This window comes from Trichosurus vulpecula, chromosome 8 (assembly GCF_011100635.1).
Source record: "Trichosurus vulpecula isolate mTriVul1 chromosome 8, mTriVul1.pri, whole genome shotgun sequence".
Classification (NCBI taxonomy): domain Eukaryota; kingdom Metazoa; phylum Chordata; class Mammalia; order Diprotodontia; family Phalangeridae; genus Trichosurus; species Trichosurus vulpecula.
Window position 1 is genome coordinate 86,118,422 of NC_050580.1, and position 16,003 is coordinate 86,134,424.

The 16,003-nt window shown below is 37.8% G+C and overlaps 1 protein-coding gene across 1 annotated transcript in view; it reads right to left on the reverse strand.

Moving 5' to 3' along the window:
* Positions 1-14,841, reverse strand: part of KIF20B (kinesin family member 20B) — a 106,281-nt gene extending 91,440 nt beyond the window's left edge. The window contains exons 1-5 of the mRNA XM_036737286.1: positions 14,753-14,841; positions 5,477-5,624; positions 2,659-2,745; positions 2,440-2,556; positions 623-761 (exon numbers count right to left, since the gene is read on the reverse strand). Coding sequence (XP_036593181.1) covers positions 623-761; positions 2,440-2,556; positions 2,659-2,745; positions 5,477-5,623 — 490 coding nt within the window. The 5' untranslated portion in view covers position 5,624; positions 14,753-14,841. The remainder of the gene's footprint in view (positions 1-622; positions 762-2,439; positions 2,557-2,658; positions 2,746-5,476; positions 5,625-14,752) is intronic.
* Between the last annotated feature and the right edge of the window lie 1,162 nt (positions 14,842-16,003).

Consider the following 16,003-nt stretch of genomic DNA (forward strand, 5'->3'; position numbering starts at 1 on the left):
ATTCAAAGTCCATTACACCAAGTTTACTACTATTCTAGTTCAAGACCTGTTACACCTAAATATTAAGATATATATTCACAAAATATGAGATAAAAATAAAGTGTGAAGTTCAAGTTTTCCCTGGACTGATTCTTAATTTTTTTTTAACTAATCTCTACTTGTAGGTAATTTTTATCTTCTGATTTTAATCAGGTTGTTCCTTTGTAGCTAAAGATATTGGTCTCAATTAAAAGATATTAGGATGATTAGTATAAATAATCTTGGATGGACTCTGGAGGTTCTTATATTCAAAGCTGATCCTTAGTAGCTGAGACCATGGAAAGGCCACTTAACCCTTCTGAGCATCAATTTCCTCATCTGCAAAACAGAGTTATTATCTGTAATACCTAACCACATAGTGTTATCAAAATTAAGGGAAATGAATAGTAAGGAAAATGCTATTTGAATGTTAGTTCTCAGTGTAAAATAATTTTAATGGGATATACTCAATTCTTCAGTTTCATTAAAAATGAGAAACATTTCTATTACTTGAGCCATAGCTAATGAGGATGCTATGAAAACTTAAGGATTATATTGCTACTTTTACCATTTGAGGAAAAAACTTTAAATGTTTCATCTTTACCTTGGAAGGTATATGTTTTGCCAGAGTTGGTTACACCATAAGTAAAAATCAGACGATTTTCTCCTTTCAAGAAGTCTTTCACCAGCTGCATAATACTCCCTTCAAAGAACTCTTTCTGTGTAGTTTCAGGACCAAATACCTAAATGATCATTTCCAAGATAATTTTGCATATGTTAGTTAGAGATCACTAACTTGGCAGTCACAGAACATATCCTCAATTCTATTATTTCACAAATGGAAGATGGTGTCAAAATATTTTTCTAAAACCACACTGCTTTCTCAGTGCTAAACCTCTGCTCAAACATTTCTTCTTCCTGAAATGATTTTCTTTTCCTCTTGTCCTCTGCCCACCTCCCAACTGCTGAAATCCCATCTAATTCAAATGCCATCTGAATGAAGCTTTCTCTGATACCCACCAAGCATCATTTTTCCCTGCCCTGAGCTCCCCTGGCCCAATTTCTTCCTTTTGTGGCATTTATAACATTTTGCTCTGCATAATTGTTTTGTTATGGTATTACAGAAAGACTGCCTCCAACCAAAGTCCTAATCTGATGCCTCACGATGGCATGGGGGAAACCCTAGATTCTCAAAGGCTATTCTAGTAAAGCATAAGCTCTACCAGGTCACATCAAGCCAGACGAGGATCAAGTACAGGCCCCAAGTTTGCTCAACAATGATCACCCTATGTTCAGAGAGGCTTTTTACCACAGTGACTACAGAGTAATGAATTACTTTGCCATAACACTTCTCAAATATCATCTTCTAACTTACAAAGGGGTTTGCACTCTGTATTAGGAGAGTACTCATACCAAATAAGTAACATATCTTAAGGTATATTGTGAAAAAAGACTTAAATCATAAAGCCTGGATTCTAGTCCTGGGAACAAACATATATGGGTAAAACTAAAAGCCATTATTAGGTATGTAAGTGGTCAAAGGTTCTGAACAAATAATTCTCAAAGAAGAATTGCAAATCATCAACAACCATATGAAAAATTGCTCCAAATCACTAATAATAAGAAAAATGAAAACCCCCTCAGACTCAGTAAATTGACTATTCTTGCCTTTGCCAGTATTGGAGGGGTTGTGAAGAGTCAGGCAAACTAACCCTCCTTAGGCAGAGCTCTGAATTAGTCCAACTCTTCTGAAAAGCAATTTGGAATTATTCTAAGAAAGTGACTAAAATATCTGTACCCTTTGTTGGTCATAAACTACAAGGAAGTCAAAGATAAAAAGTAGCCACGTACCCCCAAATATTTATAGCAGCAGTTTCGCTAGTAACAAAGAAGCAAAAACAAAATAGATGGCCACCGAATGGAAAACAGCTAAACGAATGCAATGTAACACTACTGTGCAATAAGAAATGATGAATATGAATAAAATTAGATGGATTCAGAGTTAGTTAAATGGTTTTACTCAAAGAACTAATAACCATCATTTATAGTTCAGCATAAATTTAAAGAGAAGTCTTCAGTAGAGAAGAGATCTGGGGTACTTGGTCCAGTGCTATCTAACACTTTTAGCAATGACTCGTATAAAGGGATGGATAGCATGCTCATCACTTCTGTAGACACAAAACTGGGAATGATAGCTAACAATGGATAAGAGTCAGAATTCAAAAAGGTTAGTAGGCTAGGGCATCAAGTTGAATCTAATAAAATGAAATTCAGCAGAGATAAATGTATTCAATCTACTTCTAATTAGGCATTACTTTCAGCAAAGCTCTGTCTCTTATTATTCAGACAAAGCTCATCATCTCACTATATATATATATATACCCTATGAGAATTATTTGTCTTTACTACAACTGTACTTACCTTGGAAAAACTGAATTTCTGTGCCATCTGCCCACAGCATTTTTCACTCAATCGACCAGCTAGACTTTGGGGATCTTTTAGGAGAACAGTATTTGAATCTTGAACATATATGCAGCTCTAGCACAACAACAACAACAAAAAAAAGTGATTTTTTTTCCCTTTCTACTGAAGTTTAAAAATGTCAAAAACATTTAGCAAATAAAACCACCACACACAAACCTGGGAGTCATTTTCTTTTTCTGATGGTGTGAAAGGTCTTATTCTAAGGCAGACTTGTAGATGGTCCTTGGACTGTAACACATTTTCCTTATGACAGAAACAAAGTAGATTAAATAAGGAATTTTTAAAAAATAATTACATTAGCCTTACCTTCAGTGTTTGAAGGTGTATGATTTTATCAGGTGAGTGCTCCCTCTGCTGACACTGACCACAAGGCCTGCCTGTGTAACTTGGTAAAGTTTTCATGATTTGTGTGGCCAAAACATTCAGAACCTTGCAGCCAACCTGATGATTATCTCTAAACTTGGCCAAGTTGTTCTTTAGGCAATACAGTCTGTCGTGGGTCAAGGAGAGCAAATGTTTGGAGGCCTTGAGCTGAAACATTACCACTTAGATGTTTTTTTCAATAGATCCACTTAAATTAGTAAATTAAAAGAACTACAAGTTTTTTTTAATATATCAGGAAATGATGATGTCAATAGACATATAATGGGTCTTTCTTTGGTTCTTTTAACACATCTTGGTTTATATTTCTATAGTTAGAAACCATCTATCTATTACCACCTTACTAGTATAACAGGTGTCTGATAAATACTTGTTGATGTTAGACTTAAAAATACATTTAAGGCTTTGCAAAAAACTTCTTAGAGCATTTATTGTATCCTGAGGGCACAAGAGGAACATAGAGACACCAAAGAAAAAAGCATTTTGATGACTGATGGTACAACAGAATAAATCTAAACCTATGACAAGTGAATTTCTGGCTCAGGCTTCTTGTTACCACTATGATAAAAGGGCACTGTCCTAGTCTCTATTTTAAATTTCCAGACGTTGTTCCTGGAAGCTCAAAGGTCATACCTACAAAATCAAGGCTGGAGAAAAAGTCACGGCTCTTGTTTTGACCAAGTGACAGGTATTCTTATCTTCCCCCTTCTGTCACTTGTTTCCAGACATATATACCCTTATCTTCCCCTCCTGCTTTCTGTAAAATTCCTCTTTTTTATGTTGCTTATGCATTCACATTTTAAATAAGGTTGTGGAAGCTGATACTTCAGGTACTCTGACTTTTCATACAGAGGTGACTGTGCTCTGAGAACAAAAAAAATCTGCACATATTTATCTCTGCATTTTCACTTGATAATTGGCAGTAGTACCTAATTAACGGACCCTCTAGATAATTTTTATCTCACTTCTTCCCTCCATGAAAGTCTAATACCTGTGCCTCACTACAGCATGGACATGACCCTGGGACTACAGGCTATCCCAGGGAAATGCAAGCTCTGGCAGATCCTACCAAAGAGAAAGGATTCAGGATTGCATATTATCTGTCAGGAGTGGACCTGCCCAGCTAAGTTCAGAGAAGCTTATATCACCCAGGTGGCCACAGTATGATGTATTTGGGGACACAGAAACTCCTTTTTCTTTAAATATATTTTATTTTTTTTCCCAATTACGTGTTAAAACAATTTGTTAACATTTGTTTTTATCTAAAATTTTGAGCTCAGATTCTATCCCTCTTTCCCTCCCTACCCCCTTCTTGAGATGCTAAGCAATCAGATATAGGTTATACATGCATAGCAACTCTTTTAAAACATACCCTATTAATCTACAGTAGACTATAATCTGCCTTGCTGGAAGGAGTATGCACACAGATAAAATCACAAATTCCATCACACAATATTGGTATAATTGCATAATTAAGCTTTCTTACAAACTACATAAACTCAAATTTTATATAAAGTTAGCAAAATATACAGAATAAGGCTCTGTGCTATATAAGACAAAAAATGAAGTGTTAGATATGGTTTGCCTATTTGCCTATCCTCTGCTGGTTTTGAACTGTTCTCATCCTTTGCTCCTTATCTGTTACTAACTTGGCAACAATCTATTAATAAGTAGGCTAAAAACCTGAACAGAGAGAGTAGAAGACATTTATTACTGGGCTTCAAGAAATCCTGTGTCCCACCATAAATAATAAGGGGAACCTTCCCAAACCAAAGCTGTGATGTCCAAATATTTACTGAGTCCAGGTGAGGAAAAGTATATACATCCAGGTTTGGGAGTCACTATAATAGGCAAAGAGTATGTAGTTTCATGTGTTTTGTCACTTTTATTTCTGAGAAGTTAAAAGCATGCTTTACCAAAAAGCCTCAAGCTTTTTGCTTTTACAACTCCAAAGGCTCTTGTTCTACCTCTATTACTCTCTCACCAGCCCTGTTTCTGAACCTTAAGGAAGCGCTATCATTAGTCCACTGTCTAAAGATCCTGTACCCCTGAAGATGATGAAAGATATAAAATGAGGAATCCAAAATCACCAGCTCAGGATCAATTACATAATTCCTAACTGATGCCACAGTCATTCGACTGGAATCTGAAACAGGAATGGAAAGCTAAGGAGGTATTAGAATGACCTCTCCAGCTAAAGGACTGCACTGTCAGTAGTAAAATCACCCCTGGGAAATAAAAGGTTTTTTAATAAAAACCACTGGAAATCCTATCAAACATCTTAGACAGCACAGGAAGTGGAAATATAACCAAAAGAGTTTTTTCAAATATTATATAGCTCTAATCTTTAAGTCTCTCTTCAAATTCCTCCAAAGAAGTTCAAAACAGTTATTTGAGTAACATAGAACACACTTGAATGAGGGAATCTCCTTAATATCACCTATGTATAAATATAAATAGAATTGTTTTATAACCAGCTCTCTACTTATAGCAAAGCTATCTTGTATCAACAAGTGGCTTGTGTATTAATAAATAAAACTTTCCAGCTGAATCAGGTTATCAATCAACCTCCTGATGTTTCTATCAGACTTACCTCAGAGCTAGAAGCAACCAAGGAAAACTCATGGGACAGGTCAAGCTTAATATCATCAACATCTATTCCTACAGGCCTTTCGACTGGTTCAGCACTAACAAGATAGGATGGTCTCTGTACCAATGCTTCATGTGAAATAGATTCCATTCTGCAAGAATAAACCCAACTACATTAGAACAAAGAGATTTTTTTGGCAACCCAACCCACACTTGAAAATCATATTCTCCCATACACTTCTCCCTACTCATTACCCACCGAAAAAAAGAAAAATCAATTCAGGATTTTGACAGCACCTACTATGTGCAAGGTACCATGATAGACATCAGGCATAGAAAAGATAACTGATTCTCTGTCCTTAAGGAATTTCATTTTTCTAGAAGGGCAAGATGTACACAAATCCAAAGATAAGATCCAGATAAAGTGCTCTAGGAAAATTTCAGGAAAAAGAAAATGGCTGGTGGGAGTAGAGACTCTGCAAAGTGGATTTAAGGCAGGCTTCATAGAGGATGCAACACTTAACCTGAGCTCTACAGGAAGGTTTATGAAAAGAAATCTAAAGTGAACCACAAATCTAAAGGGACCCACAAAAGAACAAAAGCAGAAGATAGCAACATGTTACGTTCACGAAACACTTAGTATTACTTCAGTTTGGTTGGAACAGAGCTTTGATGAAGAGGAATAATGCAAAGCCAGGTTATAAAAGGTCTCCAGTGCTAGGTTGGCTTTGCATTTTTATCCTGTGAGCAACAGGACTAAGGGTTTTTAAACATGTGAATGACATGATCAGACTCGTGATTGAGGAAAATGATTTCAGTATCTATGTGAAGATGAACTGAAAAAGGAAGGAACTGAAAGCAGATAGATCATCAGGAGTAGGGTTACAACAGCCCAAGGGTGAGGAGATAAGCGTCAAAACTAGTATAGAGCAGTGTGTATGTCAGCAGGACTTAGCAAGTGATAGGATGTGAAAGATGAGGGAAAGGAAGACAATGACAGCTCCAAGAATTCAAACCAGGATGACCTGATAGCAACAACATAATTCAAATAAGTATTTACTAATCACTGCTATGTGCAAAATATGATGCTGAATACAAGACAAAGAAAAACTAAACAGCTCCTGCCCTCAAGGAGCTTATAGCCTACTGGGTACATATATGAGCAAATAGAAAATAATTTCATGAGGGAGAAAAAAAAATAACAAGTGGGGATGGGGGAAGAGTGAAGGAGTAAAATCTCAGAAAAAGACTGGCATAGCAGCTAGCCCCTGAGCTGAGGTATATAATGAGACAGTGGGCAATGCCTAATTTCCACCTGCTTTCCAGTTTTCACAACAGGTTCTGTTGAATAGTGAGCACTTACTCCTGGGATTTGGGATCTCTAAATCTACTAAAAACTATGCTAATATTTGTTTGCTTGTTAATGTTGTATACCTATCTTATTCAACTTAAACTTTTCTAGTTTTTATCCAGTACCAAAAAGTTTGATAATTATGGCTCCACAGTATAACTTAAGATCGGATACTGCCAGATCCTTCCCCTCCCCCCAACTTTTTGATTATTTCCCTTGAGATTCTTGACCTTTTGTTCCTCCAGATGAATTCTGTGATTTTTTTCTAGCTCCATAATCTTTTGGTAGTTCAAATGGCATGGCACTGAAAACTAATTAATTAAAATTAATTAACATAATTAATATAATTAATTAAGGGAGTACCATAATTTTTATTATATTGGTACAGGAATAATCATAATCAATTAGTATTTCTCCAGTTATTTAGGTCTGCATTTCTGTAAATTTCTTTAATGGTTATATTCATGTAGCTCCTATGCGTGTGACTTAGAAGGCCTATTTTCAGATATTTGATTTATTCTATAATTATTTTGAATGGAATGGTTTTTTCTATCTCTTCCTGCTGTTTTTTTTTTTTTACAGTATACCAAAAAGCTGATGATTTATGTGGGTTTATTTTTTAACCCACTTTTTTATTGAAGTTACTAAAACTGTTACAATTAATATTTTAGAAGACTGAGGTTCTCAAAATAAACCATCATATCATTTACAAAGAGCAACAGTTTTGTTCCTCTTTGCCTGTGCACATTCCCTCCGTTTCTTTCTTGACTTCTTGCTTTATAGCATTACTAGCACTGCCTCAAATCAGAGTGGTGGTAAAGGATATCTCTGCTTCTTATACGAAAGGCCTCTAGCATTTTGTCATTACATATGTTGGTGGCCCTTAACACGCTGATTACATTAAGGTCCATTTATTCCTATGCTTTTTTGTTTTGTTTTTTAATAGAAATGAGTGCTGTATTTTATCAAGTTCTTTCAGTATATATTATATAACCATGTGATGTTTGTTAGCTATTAATATGTTCTATTATGTTAGCAGTTTTCCTTATATTGAACTGTATTCTTGGTATATACCTAACCAGGTTATGTATATAATAATTTTTTAATAAGACATATAGCTTTGTGCTAATATTTAATTTTTTGCATCAATATTCACTAGGGATATTTATCTTAGTTTTATTTCTCAGCTTTGTCTCTCTCCAGTCTAGGTACCAAAATCATATGTGAATCACTGAGATCCCTTCTTTTACTAACTTTATAAAGACCTTATATAGTATTAGAATTAACTTTTGCAATTTTTAATAGAATTCATTTGTTTTATTTTTATTTATTTATTTTCAGGGTGGGGGGGAAGGCAGGGCAATTGGGGTTAAGTGACTTGTCCAAGGTCACACAGCTAGTAAGTGTATCAAGTATCTGAGGCCACATTTGAACTCAGGTCCTCCTGATTCCAAGGCCAGTGCTCTCCTCACCTCACCACCTAGCTGCTCCAATAGAATTCATTTGTAAAACCATCTGAAGTGCCTGTGACTTTTTTTTATTAGTTCACCTATGGCTTCTTCAATTTATTTTTGTGAAATTCTCTCTTTCTCATTCTGTTACTCTAGGTATTTTATATTTTTAAGTATTTACAAATTTTATCTAATTATCTATTTAGGGCACCTGATTGAACAAAATAATTTCTGGTAATAAAGACTAGTTAACTTTATCAGTTATTTTTGTTGGTGGTGTGTGTGTTAATTCTTCTCTAAATTCTATAATATTTTTTATTTGGGGTTTTTTGATGTGTTGCTTTTCTAGTTTTGTTTTTTTAGCTACAAACCCAATTCAACAATCTGTTTACTCTCTTTTATTGATGAAGGCATTGGGCAATATATATTTTAACATTAAGGACTGCTTTGGCTTCATCCCAAGAGTTTTGGCATATCATCTCACTGTTGTCATTTTCTCTGATGAAATTAGCTATTTCTCTAATTTGATCTTTAACTCACTTCTTTATTGTTGTTCAGTCATTAAGCCTTGTCTGATTCTTCATGATGCAATGGACCATCTGTGCATAGGTTTTCTTGGGAAGGATACTAGAATGGTTTGCCATTTCTTGCTTCAGTTTTATGCAGGAAGAGGTTAACTAGCTTGTCCAGGGTCACATAGCTACTAATGAGTGTCTGAGATCAGATTTGAATTATGGTTTTTCTGGTCTGAGTCCAGGTACCATCTAGCCACCCTGTTCTTTAGCTGTCTCAGTTCTTTAGGATTAGATTATTAAATCTCCAATTTTTGGTCCTTTCTTCAAAAGCCTTTTATTGAATATAATATTTAGTGTATTCTTGTTAGTAAAGGATATTATTTAATATTTCTATTTTTATGCATCTGAGGTTTTTTATATTCAAATATATAATCAATTTTTGTAAAGGTATCATGCACAACTAAGAAATACATATACTCCTTCCTAGTCAGCAATAACCTTAGATCTATTGTATTTTACTTTTCTAAAATTTTATGCTTTTACTTTCTTCTTGTCTAGCTTTTTGTTGGATTTGTTTAAATGTCTACTTCTCCCCATGCATTAATTAACTTTTTCTTTAAGTATTTGGATGTGTTTATACCAATTCATATTATTTATCCTTGTATTGATATTATTAACCATTTGTCCATGATGTGTATAAGATAGTTTTCTTGTTTGTCTCACTGAGAAAGCTAGGTGGTACAGTGCATAGAACACTGAACTTGGAATTAGGAAGATCTCAGTTCCAATCCTGCCTTAATCACTCCAAACCTGTTGTATGACAATGGCCAAGTCACTTAACCACTCTCATCTTCATTTTCCTCATCTGTAAAATGGGGATAACTCCACTTACTTCACAAGGTTGTTGTAAGATCAAATGAAATGGGGCAACTGGGTGGTACAGAGGATAGAGCCCTGGAGTCAGGAAGAGCTGAGTTCAAATCTGGCCTCAAACATTTGACACTACTTACTTGCTATGTGATCCTGGGCAAGTCATTTAAGCTTGATTGCTTCCCCACGCCCCCAAAAAATCAAATGAGGTAACAGGTAAAGCACTTTCGTTATGAGAATCAAATGACATAAAAACCGTAAAGCACTTAGCACAGCGCCTGGCACATAGTCAGCACTACGTAAATGATAGCTATTATTATACATAAATGATAAATATTATTATTCTAATCTAATGTTTATTTGTGTTGTTGCCTTGTCTGAGACCATAACTGTTACCCTACTTTTTTGAGTTCACTAGAGGAATAATAGAAATTATTTTTGCCCCTTATTTTAAGTTTCTTTTACATAATTTATTGTTGGATCCTTCTTTCTAAGACATTATGCTATTCTCTTCTATTTTATACATGAGTTCATCCCATTCATATTCAGTTATGATTAACTGTGTATTTCCCTCCATTTTCTTATACTTTACTTTTCCCTCCTTATCTCCCACCTCCCTCCTTACAAAGAAGGTAGGTGTGAGAAAGGGTGCTCAACACTAATAAGGCATTTGCTTCTGCTGTACTGCCCCTATTCTCTTTATGTTGCCTAGACACCTAGGCACAGGTTTTTATTCTTTATTTCTTTCCCTTTAATTCTCCATTCATGATTCACCCTCCAAAATTGGAGTTTGTTTGGTTTAGAACTAATCCCCACCCCAACTCCTCACCCTGTTTGTGCTGACAGCCTCATCATGGCATGGAAACAGCCCTGGTTGTGTGTGAATTATTACAAGTGCTGAGAAGTCAATCTCACAAGGTTTTCAGAATAGGCCTAGAAACAGACTGTTTCATACACAGGCCAGCATATTCAAAAGAGGAGTATATACATCAGAAGTCATTAAGTAATTAATTTCTTGTCCAGGTAATGTATAATGCTTTGAATTTGTTTTGCCTAAGTACATGTTTTTGTAACAATTTTTTTGCTTGCTTTCCCAAAGAGGTAGGAGGGAGAGAATTCAGAGTAATTAAGTAAAATGCAATCAAGAGTGCCCCCTCCCAGAAAACTTCTTGGCCAGGGCAACTTGTAAAACAAATAAAAAAGAGGGTGTACTTATACTGCAGGATCCCATTAAAAAGAAATTTAACCATATAGAGAAATGTAATTATCCTAAAACTTTCAAAGAGACCACATAAAAAAATTTCCAATTAGTTTCTGTTTCAATGCAGTAAAAACCAGAGGCTTATCCTCATATGGCAAATTTGTGGCACTACTTGAAAACTGGTAATTTGGGGGGATGGGAAGCAAGGCTAAAGTTTGGCCACATTTTTAAACATCTTCCTGCTTGCCAATATAACTTGTAAAGCTCCTCCCAAAAAAATATACCATCACAAATTTTTGAAAATGATGAGATATTGCTTCACATTCAATTAATAATCCTAGAGCAAGTGAGACATGGGTGGACTGAATACAACAATGACGCACCTATGACACACAGTTTGTGATCTATAACAATGTTTTAAATGCTGACATTCAAAGAATACTGAAAAGAGTAGTAAAGAAAGTAACTTTCCAGAGAGTTTAAAAAAAAATTTAGATTGCCTCAGCCCTTCATTTAATCACCAATTTAGCAAAAGAAAGAAAGATAAAAGAAGATAATGTTACTAAACTCATAGGAACACAGCAGAAGAGATGGGATCCTCTGATCTGGAGGAGGCAACACAGTACAACAGAAAGGGCCTTGAATGTCAAAAATCCTGCCCCTGGTGCTCACTCCCCTAGGTAACCTCTGCAAGTCACTTCAGCTTTCTGGGCCTCAATTTCCTCATCTATGATGCGAAGGTCTAGAAACCAGCAGTATTTCCTTCCAAAGTCAGTCCTCCATTCATTACTCCATGCTGTCTGCTCCAATGGAACATAACCTTGAATGGGAAGGGATCCTTTTGTCTCTGTCATGGTATCCCCTGGCTTACACATTCTTGGCACAAAGTAGACACTAAATAAATACTTGCTCATTAATTAGGTGGGCAGCAGCACATTTTGCACCCCACCCTTTTAAGAGGGGAATAAGAATCCAAAGAGCAGTATTGGGTACTTTTTCAAGAAAAAGGTTCAGGGCAACTGCTGGGGTCAATTACCCATTCAACTTTATCCACCATCCAGTATACATTTCACATAGAACATTAATATTCTTATTTCCCATAAAAATAGTACAAATAAATACTTAAGCTTAGTAGTTAAGCTTCGCTTATCTGAAAAATTTATTTATGTTGGCCAGTGCATTCCACAATTTAAACTATGAAATAAGACACCTCTGTCCCCAAGGCCTAGAACCATCCAAGCTGCTTTACTTCACTCTAAGATCAGCTCCCTCCAGCAAATCAACTGCCAGGGCCTGCTAGAAAAGGTGTGTCAACCTCTTTCCCTAGCACTCGGATCATCACCTCATAACTTTCCAAATCCAGATATCCCTCCCTGGCCACAACTCCCCTATTTATATATTCTTGTCCAATTAAAACATAAGGACCTTGAATATACTCACTATTTTCTGCTTTTGTATACAAAGAGCTTGATGCATAATAAGTTCATTTTAGGAGACTTCCTTGGAACTGGTTTGATTTAACACTTTAATAAATTATGAAAAGGAAAGACATGAGGGAGTTTACAGAAAACAAAATTTATCTTGCTGTTTTGACATTCTACTATTTAACAGATCTTACCAAGTTAATATGCAGAAAAGCCCATAGGCACAAACTGTTTCAACTAACTTTGGTAAGTAAGATAATCAAAGAATTACATGTCTAGATGTAGTTAGAAAAATGAATCAATGCTTTTAAAAAGCTGTGTTTGGGCCTTCAGAAAATGAAAAATATAATACATCTTGGTTACACAGATGATGCATCAAGATTTACCACGAATTCACTTCTCTGTGTCATTCACTTGACAATTTATCAGAACAGAAGTATCACAAGGCATTGTGGGAATTTTTCTCTTATGTTTGCATTTTTCTCTTTATTTTTTCTTTCCCAAATGTAAATTCCCAGAGGTCAGGAATGATGTCTTTTACTTCTGTGTATCCCTTACAACAACTTGAACAGGATCCTGCACACAGTGCATGGATGTCCTGGCAGATTTTTTCTCAAAGTGAGGGTGGAGGAGGGAAGGAGTACAGGTCTGAGTCCTAAACAGTGATCAATGATCAGCACTGTCTTTCTAGCTAATGACTTACGGGGTAATTTAAATTAAATAAATCTCTGCTACCCAAAGGACAAACTTGTGTTCTGCCAGTTGCAGAGCTGAAGCTATTTTTCTGATTGGAAATAGCTCTCATTTTAGGGAAAAACTCTTTTCTTGTTCCTATATTTTCAAAGAGTAAGCTGGTTTTGGCATTTCACCCATAATATTATGAATATAGCCTTCATAAATGTTTCTTAACCTCTCAGGAGTTTCTCATAACTTAGGATTTTGCTTGCAAACTTACAACTTAAAGGCTCTTCCGAAATATGATGTTTCACAGTAAGTCTAGCTGTGTTTGATCAACTCTCACACTTCATGAAGGTGTGGTGTTGATCCTCAGTTCTTAAAGGCAAGCTCTAGCTGGTATCAGGAAGCTGGAAAGGCTTCAAGAATACATTAAGACTATTTAGGCTGTTTTCCAAGAAAGAGCTTAGCTAAGTTTTATTATCACTAGGTTGGCCCGCAAGGATAAAGCTACCCTAACAATTCTTAAAAAAAAAAAATTAACTTGATAAATATCAACAAACATTTTGACTATATTTCTCTCTACCTGCGGGTCGTGTAACTTGGGAGCTATGAATGTTTTTTTTTTTTAAATATCTTTACAAGTGTTTCAGCTATAGTTGGTTTCCTTTATAATCATATGGATAATATTTCATGCATTTTAAAACATCATTCTGAGGAGTCTAGTAGTTTTCACTAAACTGCCAGAGGTGTCCATCACACAAAAAGGTTAAGTAAGAATTCCTGCCATACACAAAGAATAGAAAAAAAGAGGATTATACACGAAATTGTGAATTTACAATATAGATTTCTTCATCTTTTTAAGTACATGTTAAATTTAACATGGTAAGACCAACACTATCGTCCTTGGGTCGACAGCTTTTGAAGACCCTCTACCAAGACACAGAGAGTTTGCTCAGTGGAAGTATTTATTGCTCACAAAATGAAAATCAAACATTCTCGAAATACAGAAACCACTGAAGCATTAGAGTCATTTATTAAACCTGGAAGAAAAATAAAATTCAAAGAAGTATATATTGCCAACAGTTCCTATTCATTGAACCAAGGGAAGAGAAAGGAGGGAGGGAATGGGAAAAGGAAGGACATAGCATTTACTTGACAGTTTGCAAAATGCTTAACGAATAATATCTCATTTTATCCTCACAACAACCCTAGGAGGTAAGTGCAATTATTAACCTTATTTTACAGATGAGGAAACCGAGGTGACAGAAATTAAGTGACTTACCCGGGGTCACCTATGCAGCTAATAAGCACCTGGAAGAAAGGGAAAGAAGGGAGAGAGGAAGGAAGGAAGGAAGGGGAAACTGAGGTCTCGCAAGTGAAATGGGTTGCCCGAGGTCCCGCTCTCCTCTACATTCCGAGTCAGGAAGCGGGTGTCCCTTCCCCAGCCGCCCAAGGTAAACGGAGACCCTCGCCGCGATCCCTCACCAGCCCCGCCCCCGCCCCGCGCGATCCCTCCCCACCCCAAGTCCTCAGACAGGTCCCAGCCCCCACCCCCGAAGGAAAGCAGCGCTGCCTTCAGGCCGTCTATCTCACAGTCCTTGGCACACAGTAAGAGCTTAATAAATGCTCGGTACATTTAACTAACCCAACACCTTACTCGCCACACTCGGGCCGCCTAGCACAGTGCTTGTCACGCAGGAAGCTCTCAACAAATGCTTCATTCATTCATCCATGCAATCCACCACCTTCCTCGACGCCCCCAGCGGCTCCCGGCGGAGTCACCCACCTACCTCGTCCTTCCTTAGCCGAGGAAGCCGAGGCCTTGCTCCTGCACTGGGTCCCCGCGGCTTCCCCTCCCCGGGATCGGCAAAACTCTGCCAGACCGGCGATTCGTGTTTTCAAATTCAAATGATGGCGGCTGGTGAGCCGCAGGGAATCAAGGGATGCGCAGAGGCAGCCCGGATGTGACGTCACGGAGCGACCACCCCCCCACCCCTGGCGAAGCGGAGAAATCTAGTCAGCGTGTGACGGGGCGACCAATGAGAGGAGGCGGGGAGGGGGCGGGACCGGGGCGCGGCGTTCTGGCGGCCGCGATGCTCCGCCCGTGGAGGTCTGTTGCTGGGCCGCTGGCGGGCGGAGCGTCTCCATCCGCGTGAGGGCGTCATTCTGGGACTAGGGCCGGGACACTTTCCGAGGTTCCCCTTGTTTATTCCCGGCTGCTGAGAGATTAGGAGCCCCGGATTCGGGGACATGGTGCCTCCTTGTCTGTCAGGACGGGTCCCCCTAGGGCTGGAGCGTCCTGGGAGGGCCGGCCGGACTGCCTCGTGGTGCCCCTCCCTGTGTCGGTGTCCGCGAGCGTCTGTGATTGGCCGTGTCTCTGACCTTGGCCTTGGCCTTGGTCCGCTGTGGTCTGGCGCCCTAATATGAAAGTCAGGGGGGCCAAGTTCAAGGCACTCCCGACCTTCGTTTCCTTAGACGAGTAGCCTCCTCTCAATTCCTTCATCTATGAAATTGAATTAGGTATTTAGGCAGGGCATTAATTAAGCGCTTACAATGTGCTGAGGGATACAAATACTAGCAAGACAGCCCCTGCCCTCCAGAGTCTTGCATTCTAATGGGAGAAGACATAGGCCCTTGGGCCCTAAATCTTTAATCTAATAATTTCCTTTTCTCTGTGACAGTGCAGCTGTGTTTCAGTGTTCAGTGGGTGTTTCCACATTATATCTATACTACAGTGCAATACCGTAAACATTTATTAAGCACCTACTATGTGCCAGGCAGGGCAGCCAGGTAGCACTGTGCGAAGAGTGCCAGGGCCTGGAGTCAGGAAGACTCATCTCCTGAGTTCAAATCTGGCCTCAGACAGGCTCCTGGGTAAATCATTTAACCCTGTTTGCCTCAATTTCCTCATCTGTCAAATGAGTTGGAGAAGGAAATGGCAAACCACTCCAGTATCTTTGCAAAGAAAACCCCAAGTGGAGTCATGGAGAGTTGGACATAACTAAGCAACAGCAATTGATGCTGTGCTGCATAAATGTGAG